Source organism: Chionomys nivalis, chromosome 3 (assembly GCF_950005125.1).
Source record: "Chionomys nivalis chromosome 3, mChiNiv1.1, whole genome shotgun sequence".
Classification (NCBI taxonomy): Eukaryota; Metazoa; Chordata; class Mammalia; order Rodentia; family Cricetidae; genus Chionomys; species Chionomys nivalis.
In genome coordinates this window covers 40,187,863-40,204,482 of record NC_080088.1, presented here as the reverse complement: position 1 = coordinate 40,204,482, position 16,620 = coordinate 40,187,863, and the positions used below count along the sequence as shown (strand labels likewise).

The 16,620-nt window shown below is 45.2% G+C and overlaps 1 protein-coding gene across 1 annotated transcript in view; it reads right to left on the bottom strand.

Annotated features, from left to right (window-relative positions):
* The window catches only part of Hgd (homogentisate 1,2-dioxygenase), a 48,551-nt gene extending 39,284 nt beyond the window's left edge, over positions 1-9,267 (bottom strand). The window contains exons 1-3 of the mRNA XM_057765526.1: positions 9,253-9,267; positions 1,378-1,449; positions 345-433 (exon numbers count right to left, since the gene is read on the bottom strand). Coding sequence (XP_057621509.1) covers positions 345-433; positions 1,378-1,449; positions 9,253-9,267 — 176 coding nt within the window. The remainder of the gene's footprint in view (positions 1-344; positions 434-1,377; positions 1,450-9,252) is intronic.
* Between the last annotated feature and the right edge of the window lie 7,353 nt (positions 9,268-16,620).

Below are 16,620 nucleotides of genomic sequence, written 5' to 3'. Positions count from 1 at the left end.
GCAAAGAACATAATGCTTCTAGTCAGCCGAGAAAGATGTCTGAATCTTGTCTGACTGTAGGCTGAGACTATACAATCCTTAGAGGGAAGTCAGAGCGTGAGAAACCTTTCTGGTGGCGTTCTAGGAAGACTTTGTAATGGGACTGGATTTATGTGCTTTTTTTTTTTTTTTTTTTTGCCTCTGTACAGTTGCTCCCTAGCTTTCTTCTGCCAGTCACTCACTGGGAACAAGCCTGGATGTCCCCGATGTGACCCAGAACACAGTGCACAAGGAGGGCCTTTGGGGAGACTGTGGCTGGGATGAAGGGCCCACAGATCTAAGTCAGAATTGACCTCAGCGTGTACCTTCTCTTATTGGTGCTCCGTGGACAAGTGAAGGCTGATCCCGAGAGCTGCTCCGCGTAGAGATTGTAGGGGCAGACTTGCGGATTATTCTAAAACAAAGGAGGCGGCACACAGAATCATTCCACCACCCAACGCATCCTACTTTCCCACCAACCCATTCAGTGGGGAGAGATCTTGGCCTGAATGCACAGGCTCTGGACCACTGCACATTGCTGTCCCCCGCTCCCCATACTTGCAGTATCTTCGTGACATCCCCCAGTGAGAGTGATACAGGCTTATTGTGGAAAATTCGTAACATATGTGATAACCCCTTACCTCGCCAACCAAAACAATCTAATATTAATGTTCATATATTTCTTTCTGTTCTTGTCTCCAAATGAGGATCCTATGAGACATATATGTCTATAATAGTTGGAAATTTTTCTTTTGAAAAGGATGCAATACGTCACAAGAATTTCTTTTGTTTTGTTTCGAGACAGGTCTTGGTGTGCAGCCCAACCTGCTTGCAAACTCAAGATTCCCCTGCTTCTGCCACCTGAGTGCTGGGCTTACGCCGGTGTGCCACTATGCCAGTTTAAAAGCACTTTCCATATTATGAAATAGCCGCCAAAAAGTTTTGAAAATAAACTTATTTGCAGTGGTTTTGCTACTGTAACCAGCATGGGTGAGGACACATTCGTGCATACATTTGTCAAGTAACTTATTTTCTCATCACGGTCAGATCAGATGTTCCTCAGAGGGGCTCTTTCCAGGAAGTTCCTCCAACCTTGGACTTTGGGACATATCCTGGAAGTTCTTGTAGTTAATCTCACTTACTTGGATTGGGTCCTTTGCTGTAGCTAATAATTTAAACCCAGTTTTGATATTTTTGTTGCTATTGCGCTCTAACACCATTGTGCTAATGATCTTGGACATTGGACAGTTTGCCTGCTAAATTAGAAGAGGCCTGTTGGGTGGAGCTATTGGGGTTACATGCTTGTCTTCCATACCTACAGTTTTGAGCCCTCCCTCCAGACATTTGTCCCATTCTTACCTGTCCTTCTGGCAGAGAACCCGGGCAGCGAGGGTCCTCTGAAGCACACTCGTTCCCAAATCCAGAAATGTACTACATGTGACAAAGACACAAATTTCATTGTTACAGGGATGTATTTGTGTGTGCACATGTGTGTGCACGTTGTTACATGTATGTAGGTGAATATATGTGTGCGTGTGGAAGACCACAGTTGAGTGTCTCTCTTCCTCAACTGCTCTTCTTAGTTACTGAGATAAGGCTCTCTGAACTGGAGGCTCACTGAGAGGCTGGTTCACCAGTTTCCTCCAGGACTGCTAACTCTTCCTCTCATAATAAACTGGTTCATTTGAAGGATCCATACTCTGGTCCTCAGACTTTGATGGAGGAGTTACTTTCATTTAATGAAGAAACTGCCTTGGCCCATTTATAGGCCAGCCCTTAGATGGGTGGAGTAAACAGAACAGAATGCTGGGAGAAAGGAGCAGAGTCAGTGAGTCACCATGATTCTCACACTCCAGACAGACGCAGGTTAAGATCATTCCTGGTAAGCCAGCTCGTGGTACTACACAGAATATTAAAAATGGGTTAGATCAATATGTAAGAGCTAGCCAATAAGAGACTAAAACAAATGGGCCAGATAGTGTTCAAAAGAATACAGTTTCCATGTAATTATTTTGGGGCATAAGCTAGCCATGCGGGCAGCCAGGTGCTGGGGACGCAGCCCCGCCACTCTTATTACAACAAGACTTGAGTGATCTTCCTGCTGAGCCATATTCCCAGCCCCTAACAGGATGTGAAGAGCATTTTACGACATTGCCGTTCCACAAAGGCAAGAATAGCTACAAGGGCATGTATTTGTGTGATACTCTATAGGCAATAGCTGCTATGTCTTGACTGGTGAATTGTTTAGGATATACAATATGTGTTTGTGTGTCTTAAATATTTGCAGTTAACCAGAGAGGAATTGCATAGACTTTTCTGTCCTTAACCGTTCTTGACTGATTTTATAAGCTTGCTTTTAATGATCCCATTTCAAGAACAAGGTCTTTAATTTTGGTTCTGTCTGGAAATTCCTGGAAGGGAGATGGCTCAGGCATCATTTCAGCTCCAAACCAGAAGGATGGCTCTCTATCACAAGTCCTTTCCTCCTGCACACTCTAAAACAAACAAATAAGCGAGAGACCAAAATCCCAAACTGGGAAGAGGTATGTGGATTTAAAGAGACAGGAAGATGTTTGTTAGAAAACTCCTTCCAGATGTATAGTGATGGCATAGGCCTTTTATCCAAGCACTGGGGAAGCAGAAGCAGGCAGATCTTGGTGAGTTCGAGGTCAGTCTAGTTTACAAGAGCTAGTCCAGGACAAGTTAGGACTGTTACATAGAGAAACTCTGTCTTGAAAAACCAAAATAAATATATAAATAAATAAATAAAGGAAAGAAAAAAAAAAGAACACTCCTTCCACAGGAGTCAATATCACCTGGATTAGTATGTGTGTGTGTGTGTGTGTATGTGTGTGTATTGGCATTTGTGCAGTGTGTGTGTGTGTGTGTGTGTGTGTATCGGCATTTGTGTGGATACAAGAAAGGAAGGTTTAAAGATGGAATGACTTAGAAGATGCTCCAACCCCGAATCTTTTCAGAACAATGCAACAGGGCTACCATGATTGCCATCTCTGAGGTTCACAATACAGAGGGGAAATTAGATTCCTCAACAAGGTAACTTACAGGGGTCCTCTGAAATTTATACGCCCCCAATGGGAAAGACTGCTTTATTGATGGCACTTGGTAAAGCCAATAAATACTGATCCTCGAAGAATATCGCAGCTATCCACAGACAGCTGAACTAGGACCAAGGAACTGGTTTGAATGAAGTCAGTCCTGCTTCTTGAAAAATGAGTGCACAGCTGCCAGAGTCCCGTGCTGGTCTACAAACTGTGAGGGCCATGGTGCCTCCATTCAGCGGGGCATCAGCTGCTCCAACCTTTAGCTACCTTGGAATTCCATTAGCCCCCTGAAACAGCTTACTTCCCCTCTCTAGAAATTTATTTACAAAATGGTTGCATGAAATCACGCTTACGATCCTTTGGGCAATCTGAGGAAGGGCAGCAGACTTTGTAGCATCTTGGCTCAGTCACTGCTAGTCCACTGGGAGCCAGGACTTACTCTTGCCATGTTTAGCACACCTGACTTTGAGCGTAGGTCTGCCACTGTCTCGCTTCTCTGCTGCTCCGTGATTCCTGAAGGTTGGTACTGTGCCAGTTTTATTCACCTCTGTGGACCGCGTGTCTCGGCCCATGGAAACTATTCAGTGGGCACCTGTGGAGTGTTTCTCACTCAGGGCCGGTCCTCAGGGCTCATGGTTGCCACCATGAGTGGGATTTGAACTCCCTTTGCTCTAACGCAAACACGAGTTGATTTTAGCCTACGATAAGGAGAGTGCAGCCTTACTGGGTGAGAGAAAGACCACCATCTGAGCATGATTCTTTAAGAGATAGGAGAAGGGTGGATGTGGGCGGAGGGTAGGCCCTTCAAGTTCTTGGCAGCGTAGGGAAGAATGAGCTAGATGTAACGCGCCTGGATGTGGGAGCGACGATCAGGCCAGCAGTGTCTATATTTGGAAGGAATATGAAATGTGAAATGTTATGACCTAGAAAGTAATGAGAGTGAAATTATTCATTTGTCTTCAGACACAGGGTGTGCGTGTGCATGTGTGTGTGTGTGTGTGTGCTGTTGCTAGGGTTTGAACTTGAGGCCTTATGCAAATACGCTTTGCCACTTAGCTATACCTCTCAACCCCCACAGATTTTAAAAATCTCTTTGAAACTTTATCAGAATCCTCCCTCCCCCAGTCAAGGTCTTTTCTAATGAGATTTGCTCCAAGCTGCGTACAGTCTGGAATTATAGCTTTGGGGTAATGGCGGAGACCATCCGCTATCCTGAACCTCCTCGGAGTAACAATTTTCTTCTCTCAAAATGAACCCCATGCATGCGCACCACCACCAACAGGACTGAGTTTGAGCTGCTGAGGATCAGTAATGACCTCCAATTATCTTCCATTCTGTGAAACAGGATTGTAGATCAGCCTGGGACAGAAGTCGCTGAGGAAGACAGAGGCCTCTCTTTGTTGGGCTGTGCCATTGTTCCTTTCTGCAGGGAGGAGGGGGAGGTTTGAGAGCTATCCCGTCCAGCTGAGCTTTCTGGCAGGCAGGGTGGATTTACTGATTAACCTTCCTTGGTCTTTGTAACCGCCGACCTCAGAACACAGGTTCTAAGTGTATTCGGAATGAGGAGAGATGGGAGTTAGCGATTCTGAAGCATTTGATTAAGGCCTGCTCTAAGAAAAAGGGGAAAAAAAAAAACCACAGAAAGAACAGCTGTTGGTTTGGGGGGGGAGCCACCCAGAGCTCCGAGGGAAAGAGCGAAGGAGGCAGGAAGGAGGGAGGGAGGTGGCAATTTTTTTAGTTTTTTCCTCCTCATGGAAGTGCACTGGTTTAAGAAGCCAGCGGAAGCTGCTGAGTCACCGTTAGCTGGTTGGTCTTCCTAACCTTTCAGGAGCAAAATTATGGAGGTGTTTGTTAGATTTGATTTCTTTCTTTCTTTTTTTTTTTTTTTTTTTTTTCCACCGAAGACTTCCCAGCGGAGGGAGCTGTGTTCTGCAGCTGCTATCTCAAGGCTTTGAGTCCAAGGACAGACTCTGAACTCTGCTTCCATCAGCTGTGAAAACCCAAACGCTCCGGCTCCAGCTGCCTCTGGGATTATGTAAAGATGCATCTTCTGCAGAGAGTGAAATAAATCCTGACATTAAGCAAGTGTGTTTATGTTTCCTTCAGCTCAGATTTTGGAATAATTTGATGCTATATAAAAATACAATTTTCTTTCTTTCCAAGAGAATTATATGCATACTTGTTAAATGAAAGAATACATTTCTGGGCCCCATGTGACTTGGGCACAGTCACTTCTTTGGCAGTTCACTGGCACCCAGCTTTTCAATTCTCATCTGGTCCCCAGGATAGGATTTAATTTTTAGAGCATTTGAAGGGGTCCTTTTGAGTCAGATTCTTGGTAACACCTGATATGGGGAGTAGATGGTGCACCTCATTTCCTTTTAATGGGTGCTAGAGAAAGAGGGACACGTCTGGGAAGACAGCGGCCCAGGGCTCTTCTATTTTGTATTTCCTTCCTATGAAAGGAGCCAGTTCTCCTGGCTAACCTTAATAGAATCATAGAATCAAGGTTGTTAGGGAAATGTGCTGTTGCTGCTGCAGGCTGAATAACGCTCTGGAAGGACCCTGGAGTCTTATTTCTTAATGCTTGAAACTAAGAGGCAGGCTTTTAAATGGACAACTTAGGACTTCGAAGCCCCGACCCTTTGGCAAACAGCCCTCAACGTGCTGGTTATGGTTTAGTTAATGATGAACCAGAAGCCTCAGGTGGCGGGGCAGCCTGTGATCCCTCCCAAGAGGTGGGTGAAGAAGATTGGGAGTTCAAGGTTATTCCTTTCTGCATAGTGAGTTCAAAGTCATCCTGGGCTACCCAAGACCCTGTCCGGAAGAAACAAAAGACCGAAAAGAAAAAGAAAGAAAGAAAGAAAGAAAGAAAGAAAGAAAGAAAGAAAGAAAGAAAGAAAGAAAGAAAACAGACCAAAGAACCAGAGAAGCAATTTGGGCAGTCTGGAGCTTAAACTGGCCATAAAACTAAGAGGTACATTAGTGACAGCCAAAACTCGTCTCTTCTTCCTGTTCCCAAGCAAACAAAAACTAAAAGCTAAATTCATGGCCAGAGGTGGAGCTAGCCATCCCTTCTGTTAAATGCCATTCCTGAGTTTGGTGTGCCTAGACCAGTCTTTTCTGCAAAGTTAAAAACCAAACATATTTTAACATGGCTATTTCCATCTTCCTGGATTGGCTTTGGGAAGGAGAGCAGAGGTTTCCCTGCTCTCAAGTCTTGGGAGCAAATTTCAGTTTTCATGCCCATCTCAATAGAGACCTGAGGAGAGGCAGCAGGTTCTTCACGGGGATCTTTATCATCTTATTACCTGCTGTCTCCTCTGGTCTCTGTCCTTTGTCTGGGGAGGAGTCTAAGGAAGGTCTTCCTAACTCTGGCTGCCTCACCCATGGCCCGAGGTCGTTTTTCAGCTGCTAAGGTGACTTGGAAATGCAAACAGACAGCCTTCTGTGGACACGGTTGAGTAAACAGCGTTGGGGAAGGGGAGCATCCCCATGGTTTGAGGCACACTAAGCGAAATCCCAGGTGTTCTATTAGGACAAAGGTGAAAGGTAATTTGGTTGAAAAAGAGGAAGCAGAGGTCTATCTGGGAGCCGAGGAATGTGCACTCTCTAGGACTGCAGTTGGAGAAATACTCTTCAGAGCCTCCAGGCAAGCTCAACCACGCTGCTGACACTTCGATGCTGGCCCACTGGGACTGATTTCAGACATTCACTCTCCAGAAGTGCAGGAGAATGTATGGTGTTGTCTCAAGCTAGAACAACGACGGTCATTTAGTGTAGCCCAATAGGAAACTGTAGGCCGGTGGGTCCCCCTTTGTCATTAACCATAAGAATCATCTCAGACTCCAAGCTAGCGAGTCAGGTGTCTGCTGGGGAGGCCCAATGTCAGCCTGTGAGGAGGGGTAGAAATGAAGTGACATAGTCCAGAACGCGGTGAGCCCACCTTAAACCTCATGCCATTATTTTAGCTTCTGAATTTTCTTCCTCTCCTTATGCTTTCATGTAAATGTGATCTCATCCGAGGTTTTGTGTTGACATAGCCATTGAAATGACGGAGGAAGCATGAGGGACATTTCAAATTATGTTTGATATTGCTTATTGATGGGGATGGGTGTGCCTTAAATTGGCTCTCTGGGTTAAGATTCCTGACCTCTGGAGATGAGACAGTAGGCTGAGCGAGCCTTTGAAACTGAGAACAAAGGCCAGTGTGCCATTTACATGGGGTGGTGTTTTGCATACTAAGTTGCTTAAACATTGCAGCAGGACAGGATTTTAGATATGTTTTATTTATAAATGGTAAGGATGCTTCCTCCCGTGATGAGCTTCCTCATAGGATTTCCATCAGAAAACAAAGCAAAACTCTTAATGAATTCTCCTTCCTCCTCATCTTCAGTTGCACCACTGGCTAACGGGGACCATTAGGTTCACATTGCCTATGCCCACTCCCCTTTGGTTCAGGTCTGCACACGGGTCCTCTCCTGGGTACCCCCATTCATGCGGCAGCTCCAGTTTAGCTGAAGCACTAGGTTCCTGGGGTGCACAGATCTTTCTGCCTATTTTGTGCCGTCAGACATGGCATGACCTCTGGCCTAGTCCTGTGTCGTCATTCCACCTAGGAACAGCTTCCCTCCAGAAGTTTCTCCATTCCCATGTTGCATTAACTGTAGTATCATGAACAGGCACCGAATGAGAGCTAACTCTAGGTCTGGCGCAAAGATAGAGAAGAAACCTCTTTGCTGCGGTGCTCAGCACCTTCAAGGTGCCTATTAATTAGAGAACTGCTTGATTTACCATCCCGGCTTTGATTGAAAAGCTTTCTGGAGGTCTTCTATCCCTGAATGCCAGGAAGAGGCCTAGTGGGTCCCTTCTACCCAGCTTGCGTCAATGTGCCAGGATGTTCTAGCTCTGGTTGTATGCAGTGAGCCTAGCAATAGGCAGAGGTTTTTTTTTTTTGTTGTTTGTTTGTTTGCTTGCTTGTTTTTTGGTTTTTGAGACAGGGTTTCTCTGTGTAGCCTTGGCTGTCCTAGAACTCACTCTGTAGAACAGGCTGGCCTTGAACTCACAGAGATCCTCTTGCCTCTGCACCCCGAATGCTGGGATTGAAGTTGTACACCACCACAGCCTGGCTACTAGGCAGAGTTTGAGACCCTGGGAACACCCTCTTCTTCCTGCCCCAAAGGGGCAGGCTGGTGCCACCAATCTTCTTTTTTGGGGGGGGCCTGAAATTTGAACTCCAATAAACCCAAGTTCTACTGCGGCCTCCATCCTTCACCAGCAGGGACTCTGGGTGAGTCTCTTAGTCTCTATGAGCCTTGCTTTCCTTATTGGTTTAAAATAGGAAAAAGAGAACCTATACCCCAGGTTTACAGCGAGCATAGTTAAAACCTCCAGCACCTGTAACACATGGTCCACTCGTTCTCAATGGCACACTAAATAAGAAAGTACTGTCAAGGCTGAGTCGGAGGTACCAAATGATTAAGCAGGTTAAACACTTTAAACTGGCTGGCCTGAAACAGTCCAGGGAGTTGCAGTCACAAGGATGACAGAGAGCAGCCGGGAAGGAGACACGTAGAGAAATGCAAATGTCCATTTAGGAGGGGAGCTCTCAACATGCCCACTGACCCTCAAGACACTATTAGAGATTAACAAAGGCAAGGGTACAATTGCTTTCTTTGGTCACCTCTTCCTTGTCCCTCCAGAGCATAGGACCTTAGGTCAGGCTCCCTTTCGTGTGTGTGTGTGTGTGTGTGTGCGCGCACGCGTGTGCGTGTATGAGTATATATATGCACATGGGACTATAGGGGCCACAAAGGCTAGAAGAGGGTGCTAGACATATGAGCAGCTGGACAGGTTCTGGGAATTGAACTCAGGTCCTCTGGAAGAGCATCAAGTGCTAGTAACTAGTAAGCAATCTCTACAGCCCCCACTCACAAGTGTTTTTCAACTCGACACCAGAAAACCCCACAAATTCTTGCTGAAGAAGGCACAATAAACTTGTTAGAGATCTCTCTACTCTTCTTCCCTCCTCTCTTCCTTTTTCTCCATCTCTTTTCCCTTCTTTTTCTAGTGTTGGTGCTTGAGACATGCTAAGTGTAGGCTTTCCTGTTTAAGTGACACCCCCAGATACAGTCTCCAACCTTAATCCAAATTCAGACAGAGGGTTTCTTACCTTTAACTCTGCCATTTTACGCGAGGCCAGGGAGTTTGTGGGGCGCCAAGTCTTCTGTCCCTCTTTATAAACTCTCAGAGAATTCTTGTTTTCACCAGTTCATCGCATCTCCTTGCTCAGCATGTTACTCGAGGCAGAGTTGCCTAACTGACATACTAGGCAGAAAGTCCAACGTGCTAGCATCCACAATTCTTGCACAACTTTTTTTTTATTATTAACCCAGGTCATCTCTGAGAGCATTGCACAGAGGTAAATATTGACTTGTTCTACTTTAAGGAAGGATTTTCCCCAAAGGCAGAGGATTTAAAGCTGAAAAAGGAACTGTGGGAGTTAGCACGTGCCAGATGTGCCAGAATTCTTTCTCAGTCCAGACTCAAACCAGGAAGGAGCAGGGCCAGGATTCAGTGACCGTGGAAGGAACACTATGTGCTTTGACCCAAGGGCAAGAGGTGTGGGAAGAAGAGGACCAGGATTGGAGGCTCCCTGACACGGCCTCCTAAGGAAGAGTTTAGATCCCAGAGCTAGGACTGATGAGAGAGTGTTGAACTTAGAACAAGCTGGGATGTTTACTGTCATTCATCTTGATTTCCTAGAATACATTAGGTATGTTTCTATCCTCTTTAGTCATTTGCTTCCTAATGCCTTAGTCCCGAGAGCAGACTGCTCTCCAGCTGCCTTCTCCGGGCCTTGCTTGTCTTTGTCTTAGGCACTTGCTGCAGCCATTGGAAGGTAGTGACTTCGTGGCTGGTGGTCTTCAGGAAGGAAACGTACACTGAGGCTTGTCTGTGCCAGGTTTTCCCCACAGACACTACCTCGTTTAATTTCACAAAAACAGTTTTGCAAAGTAGGTTTTATTATTACAAACTCAGATGTAACAGCACAGGAAGGAAAAGCAGCTGAGTCGATCAGGCTAGGTGATTTTCCAGAAGCTAAATTCTAATTTTGAAATGTTGGCAAAAAGAAGAAAGAACTCTAAATCCAACTTTTGCAACTAGAGGTTTCTAACAGTAAAGGTTTATTGAGCTGTGAAGACACTAATAGGTAAAGGACCAGAGCCCCTAATACATGAATGACTACTAGATAGCACCTAGAACATGTCTACCCAACCTAAGGGTTGGGATGTTTTATAATAAGATTTGGGAGAGAAGAAATAAAAAGCATTTACATCAAACCTGTATTGGCTCTAGATAAGGAGGGCAGGACACACAAGGCCACAGCAGCCTAGGTCTGTGCACAAAGAGAAGTCTTGCTACTGCTTGGTTGGTTGGTTGGTTCCAAAATCAGAATTCAATATGGCCCTGAGGAGTGATCTTCAGCTCAAAGATGGCTATGGAAGTGTTTTTCTTTGCTGATTAACCTTAAGATGTGAGTTCAAATGGCCTTCTCTTACCTCGGCAGTCCTCTCTGCACCAGCATGTAACTTAATATAGGACATCTATCTCAGAATGGAGGAAAGGAAAGACGGAAGGGAGGGAGGGAGAGAGGGAGGAAGAAGGAAGGAAAGATGAAAGGAAGAAAGGAGGAAGGAAGAAGGAAGAAAGAAGGATGGAAGGGACGAAGGAGGAAGAAAGGAGGAGGAAGGGAGGGCGGAGTAAAGGAGGGGATGAAAAAAGAAACCTTTACAGTGCATCGCAAACATTGCCTAGTTCTTCCCCATGTTTCTGTGTGCCCCTTGAATGTCACTTTACTGTTCCTTCCATCAAGAGGGTCTTTAGCTGGGCATGGTGGCATACAGCTGCCACCCAGCACTTGGGAGGCTGCAGCAAGAGGATTTTGAGGTCAAGGCCAGTGGGGACAACACAGCAAGACTCTATATAAAACAAACCAAGAGGTGGAGTCTTTTCCTTCTCTGGATCTTGGTAAGCAGGACGTTAGAAAACATAGCACAGAGGCTTGACAGTTTGACCATAGACACTTGTATATTTAAAGCTGTCTCAGACTAATATGAAAAGAGGTGGAACTAGCTTCCGGGGGCCAGGCGGCAGCTCCACAGCCCACACTAAAACAGTCGGCTGCCAGATGACTGCAGACAAGTGAGGGATCCTAGGTGAGAACAATGGAACCTTCAGCTAAATCGAGCCTAGGTTGTTGACTGAAAGACTCGCAAGCAAACAGAACAGCCTGCTTTCCACTAATAAGTCTGAGAGTGGTTGGTTAACAGTGACAGATAATTTAACCGTATAACGAACCACTAATAAGTCTGAGAGTGGTTGGGTCACAGTGACAGATAATCTAACCATATAACGAAACCATCATGTGGATTCAGGCTTCCATTCTGAGATCCTGTCTTTAGATCATGGGACTGAGCAACCTTCGGAGCTCAGGACTGCGGTATTCTGTTGCATCTGCAGTGAAATGCACGAGGTGTTCCACATGCAGGGCCAGTCTTATGGGCCATATAAGGGATGTTGGTACAAACTTGTGGACTAATTTCTGGCAGGCAGCTTACAGGGAATCTCAGCACGATAGAGCATAAACAAATGACTTATAAGGTATAAACTCTGGAATTTATATGTAAAATTGGAAATGTATGGAGATCCCTGAATTATTTTACTATTTTTTTTATTGAGCTATATATTTTTCTCCACTCCCCTCCCTTCTTCTCCACTCTCCTATGGTCCCCATGCTCCCAATTTACTCAGGAGATCTTGTCTTTTTCTACTTCCCATGTAGATTAGATCCATGTATGTCTTTCTTAGGGTCCTCATTGTTGTCTAGGTTCTCTGGGATTGTGAATTGTAAGCTGGCTTTTCTTTGCTTTATGTCCAAAAGCCACTTATGAGTGAATACATGTAATATTTGTCTTTCTGGGTTTGGGTTACCTCACTCAGTATGATGTTTTTTAGCTCCATCCGTTTGCCTGCACATTTCAAGATGTCATTGGTTTTTTTTCTGCTGTGTAGTACTCCATTGTGTAAATGTACCACATTTTCCTTATCCATTCTTGAGTTGAGGTACATTTAGGTTGTTTCCAGGTTCTGGCTATGACAAACAACGCAGCTATAAACATAGTTGAAGCCCCTGTAATATTGAGGCTAACTATGTGTAGACCTGAAGTAGAAAGGAAATTCTATTAAATTCTGAGTTTATGAGTACCTTGGAGTTTCCCTCTAACTAACTTGCTTTGGTGGTTGAAAAACAATACAGGAGCTAATAAAAGACAAAGGAGGGCCCCACTGCTCCACTCTTCCATGGAGTCAGCTTCAAAGACAGACTTTAGAAGTGTTTCATGCTGGGTGTGGAGGTGCACACCCTCCATTAATTCCAGTACTCGAGAGCCAGAGGTAGGTGGGTCTTTGTGAGTTTGAGACCAGCCTGGTCTACAGAGTGAGTTCCAGGGCAGTCAGGATATATAGATAGAGACCCTATCTCAAGAAGAAAAACGTTTCATTGTGTGAGAGACCAAAGAAGGAAGAAGGTGATGACAGATTCCTGGTTGGATGAAATTTTCTTCAGGGCCCTGGAAATATTTAAACTAGAATTAGCCTATTAATAGACTTTAGGAATTCCTCCAATGTGGATAACTTCATTTCCTACCTTGTCTATTTTTATATAACAATGATTCAGCAAATTAAGCATTTACTTTGCAATCACTATGCCAGGCACTGTGAGCCACACATCTGGGGAATGAGAATAAAAAACCCCACAGGTACAGGTAGCCTTGAGTCTTTGTCTAACTAATGTATGCACATATTCATTCAATTTTCTTGAGGACCATTTCAACAGTGTATGCCAAGTGCTAAGATAGTAACTACAGGTCCAGGGCATTATTGGAGGGATTAGACAGGGCCTCAAGCCCAGACTAGGAGAGCCAGGGAAGGCCTCCTAGTGGAGATGATGCCCGAACCATGTCAGCTCGGGTGAAAGTTAGAAAGGGCTTGAGCAGCAGGAACCGTATGTGTGGATGGAGAAGTGGCAGTACACTGTGTGGGGGACAGGGTGCCTGAAAGGAGGGGTGAGTGCCGGGTCCTATTGAGAAGCCTTCCAGGAACAGGAGTGCCTGGGCAGACTTTTGAAGCAGAGGGAACAGAAGTGACCTGGCTAGGAGAGTCACATTTAAAAATACACCCGGCAGAAGGATGAGACTGTTGGGGTAAGCCAAAGGCGTCCTGGACCAGAGTGGAGCGACAATACCTAAGCAGCGAGCAACAAAGACAAAGTCGGTAAAACCGGGCACGAGGAGGGGTTTGATGAACCAATACTGGGATGTGTGGAGCAGTGATTTGAGGCCTGCAGGCCTCTTCTGCTTTCTGATCTAGCAGAGAGCAACTTCACTCTCTGCAGAAGCTCCTAGGAAAAGGTCTAAACTCTCAGGTCCTGTGATCCCAGGTACTTTGGAGGCTGAGGCAGGTGATGAGGTTCACTTTAGCCTAGGCCAGCTTGGGCAACACAGTGTGTCCCCTGACTCAGATAAATAACAAAACCAAACCACAAAACCTCAGCCCTCCCTCCTGCCCCCACTGCACTTCCAAGATTTTCGTGGCATGCATCCCCTCTTTAGATCCTAAACTGAAGATTCTTCTCTAGGTGAGCGGCCTAAAATATGACATATTTAGATAAGATAACCTTGTATTAAATATGGAATGCAAAATTTCTGGAAATGTTCAATGTACTTTATTTTCTGTGGGGTGGGGATGTTGCATATAGCACAGTGCACCTATGGAGTCTGAGAGTCCCTAAGGCTGTGGTTCTCAACCTGTGGGTAATGACCCCTGGGCATGTCAAACTATTTTACAGGGGTTGCATATCAGATATTCATATAACAATTCATAACAGTTACGAAGTAGCAATGAACTAATTTTATGGTTGGGGATCACCACATGACAAACTGCACTAAAGGTCCCAGCACGAGGAAGGCTGAGAACCACAGACCCAAGGGATTGGTTGTCTCCTTCCACCATGTGGGTTCTGGGATCCAGCTCTCATTGTCAGGCCTGGTAGCAAGAGCCTTTACCTGCTGACCCATCTTACCAGCCCTGAAAATCTCTCTCTCTCTCTCTTTGCTCCTCTTCCTTTGTGCATTTAAGAATGAATAACCCATACATCTGAAATAGCAAGAATGTATCATCTAATGCTGCTTTTTGTAGTTTTACGTTTTAGCAAAGTTGTTCGCATAAAAATAGGTATGAATGAGATTTAATTTTTTTACTCACCTCTGCATTCAATATCAAAAGCCAGTCTTTTACCAGTAAGTATTACTTCTAATGATCTATAATTCAACACCTTACTTAGGTGTTTCTTTGTGTTGAAAGGGAATTATTGGAAGCCTGACTGAAAAAGGCTTCATTTCCCAGCTCCTGGGACCATTTACTTTAACTGAATATTACACTTTGTCTAACCTGTTTATTAAGAAAGGGCTGGGGAAATAAAAATGTTAATTTTTATAACCACTTTTTATACTTAAGAGTCTTACTTTGATAGACAGAGAGAAGCATTGATATGACAAAGTCTTGTCTTTTTTCCCTTTTTATTGACATAAATTATACATACTAATGGAGTTTTTGGGCATCTTCATACATGAATATAGTGTGTCCCAATCATGTTCATCTCTTGCCTTTACCCTCCCTCCACTCCACTTCTTCCTCCCAACTGGCCCCACTGTAGCGGGCTTTCTTGGATCACCAGCCCCTAAATCGCGACACAGAGACTTATTATTAATTACAAATGCTCGGTCTTGTTTCTCACTAGCTTGTTTCTCGCTAGCTTTTTTTCTTTAACTTAAATTAACCCATTTCTATTAATCTATGGTGCTGCCCCAAAGTTTGCTTACTTCATCTGTGTATTGTCCATCCTGCTTTCCAGCTTCTTCTGTGGCTGGCTGTCTCCCCCCACCCTCTTACCCCACCCCCACCCCTTGCTGGTTGGCCCCTGGCTGTCTGGCTGGTACACAGCCTGTGTCTGGACCTGCCTAGGACATATGGAGTGGACTTACCAAGGAGAGTGGGTGCCTGTCAGATCTTTGTCCTGGGTGAAGAGCCAGAAGTATGCCGTCTTTCCCTCCCTGCCTGTCAGAACGCTGCCTCCTGAACATCTCTCCCTCCACCAATCACTAACTGTGTACAAATCCTTGGTGGGGCATGGATTCTTCTCCCTTCAAGACAGGGCATCGATGGACCCAATCTCGTGCAGATCATATGCGGGCAACTACAGCAGCTGAGTTCAAGAGTGCACAGTCATGTCATGTTTAGAAGCCAGCATCCACCACCACCCTGGCTGGGCCTTCTCCGTCTCTTTCTATGCCTTCTACAATGTTCTCTGAGTCTTGGAGGGCATAACACAAACATTCCATTTATGGATGAACATCCAATTGTCATTTATTCTCAGTTATGAGTCCCTGCAATAACTCTGACCACTGCCAAAAGGCAGATTCTCTGAACAAAGCTGAGGGCAGTGAGCTACTTAGAAGGCAGTTTGATGGGCAGATCACGTCTATTCAGCAAAGCAACAGCAATAGCTTCCCCTCTAGGGCCTGTATCTGAGCGATGGGCTCTTGGGGCGCACAGAACCAGACACGATTTCCCTCCCACGCTGTAGACATCAAATCCAATCAGATAGTGGTTGGCTACCCGCAACAAACCTGGTGTTGTTGCAAAGCTGGGCTTATCTTATCTAGCCGATATACACAGGGTTCAAGGCTGGGATGGGTGCTGTTGTCACGCTGAGGCAATCTCCCCAGCAGTCTGCAGAGCATCTTCAGGCCCTGAGAGCTCGCCAGCAGGGAACAAGTACCCAGACTAGTTCCAGTTTGATTTCTCTGTGTTGTGACCAAGGTGTGCAGTATCCACAGAAGTAGGTTCCGGTGAGCAACCAACAGCAAGCAGCAATTGGTTGGCTTCTTCTCACTAAAGCTTTCTTCGCTTTGTTTTCAGGAACTCCGCATTTTTAAAAAGGTTGTTTTAAAGAAAACTGTTGACAGTTACTTATTTTCAAACTTCCTTGTTGCATTATTTTTGAGAATTCCACATTTATAAAACGGTGTTAAAGGAAGTGTTGACAGTTATTTAACGTTTTCAGATCTTAGTTTTGGTTGTTTCTGCCTTTAACTAGTATATATCAATCGCAGAAAACAATGGGTTTCAGTGTGCCATTTTCATACATGTATTTCCACACATGTATTGTGGTGGTATGGATAAGAGGACCCCATGAGCTAATAAACGCCGGTGTTTAGTCACCAGGGAGTGGGACTCTTCGATAAGAGTAGAAGGATCAGGAGGTGTGGCACTGTTGGAGGGGCAGTGTCACTAGGAGTGAGTGGGCTATGAGGTCTCAGAAGCCCATGAGAGGCCCAGGTTTGTGCTCTGCCTGATGATCGGGAGGAAGCTTTCAGCTACATCTCTGGCACCATGCCTGGCGTGCCTGCTGCCACGC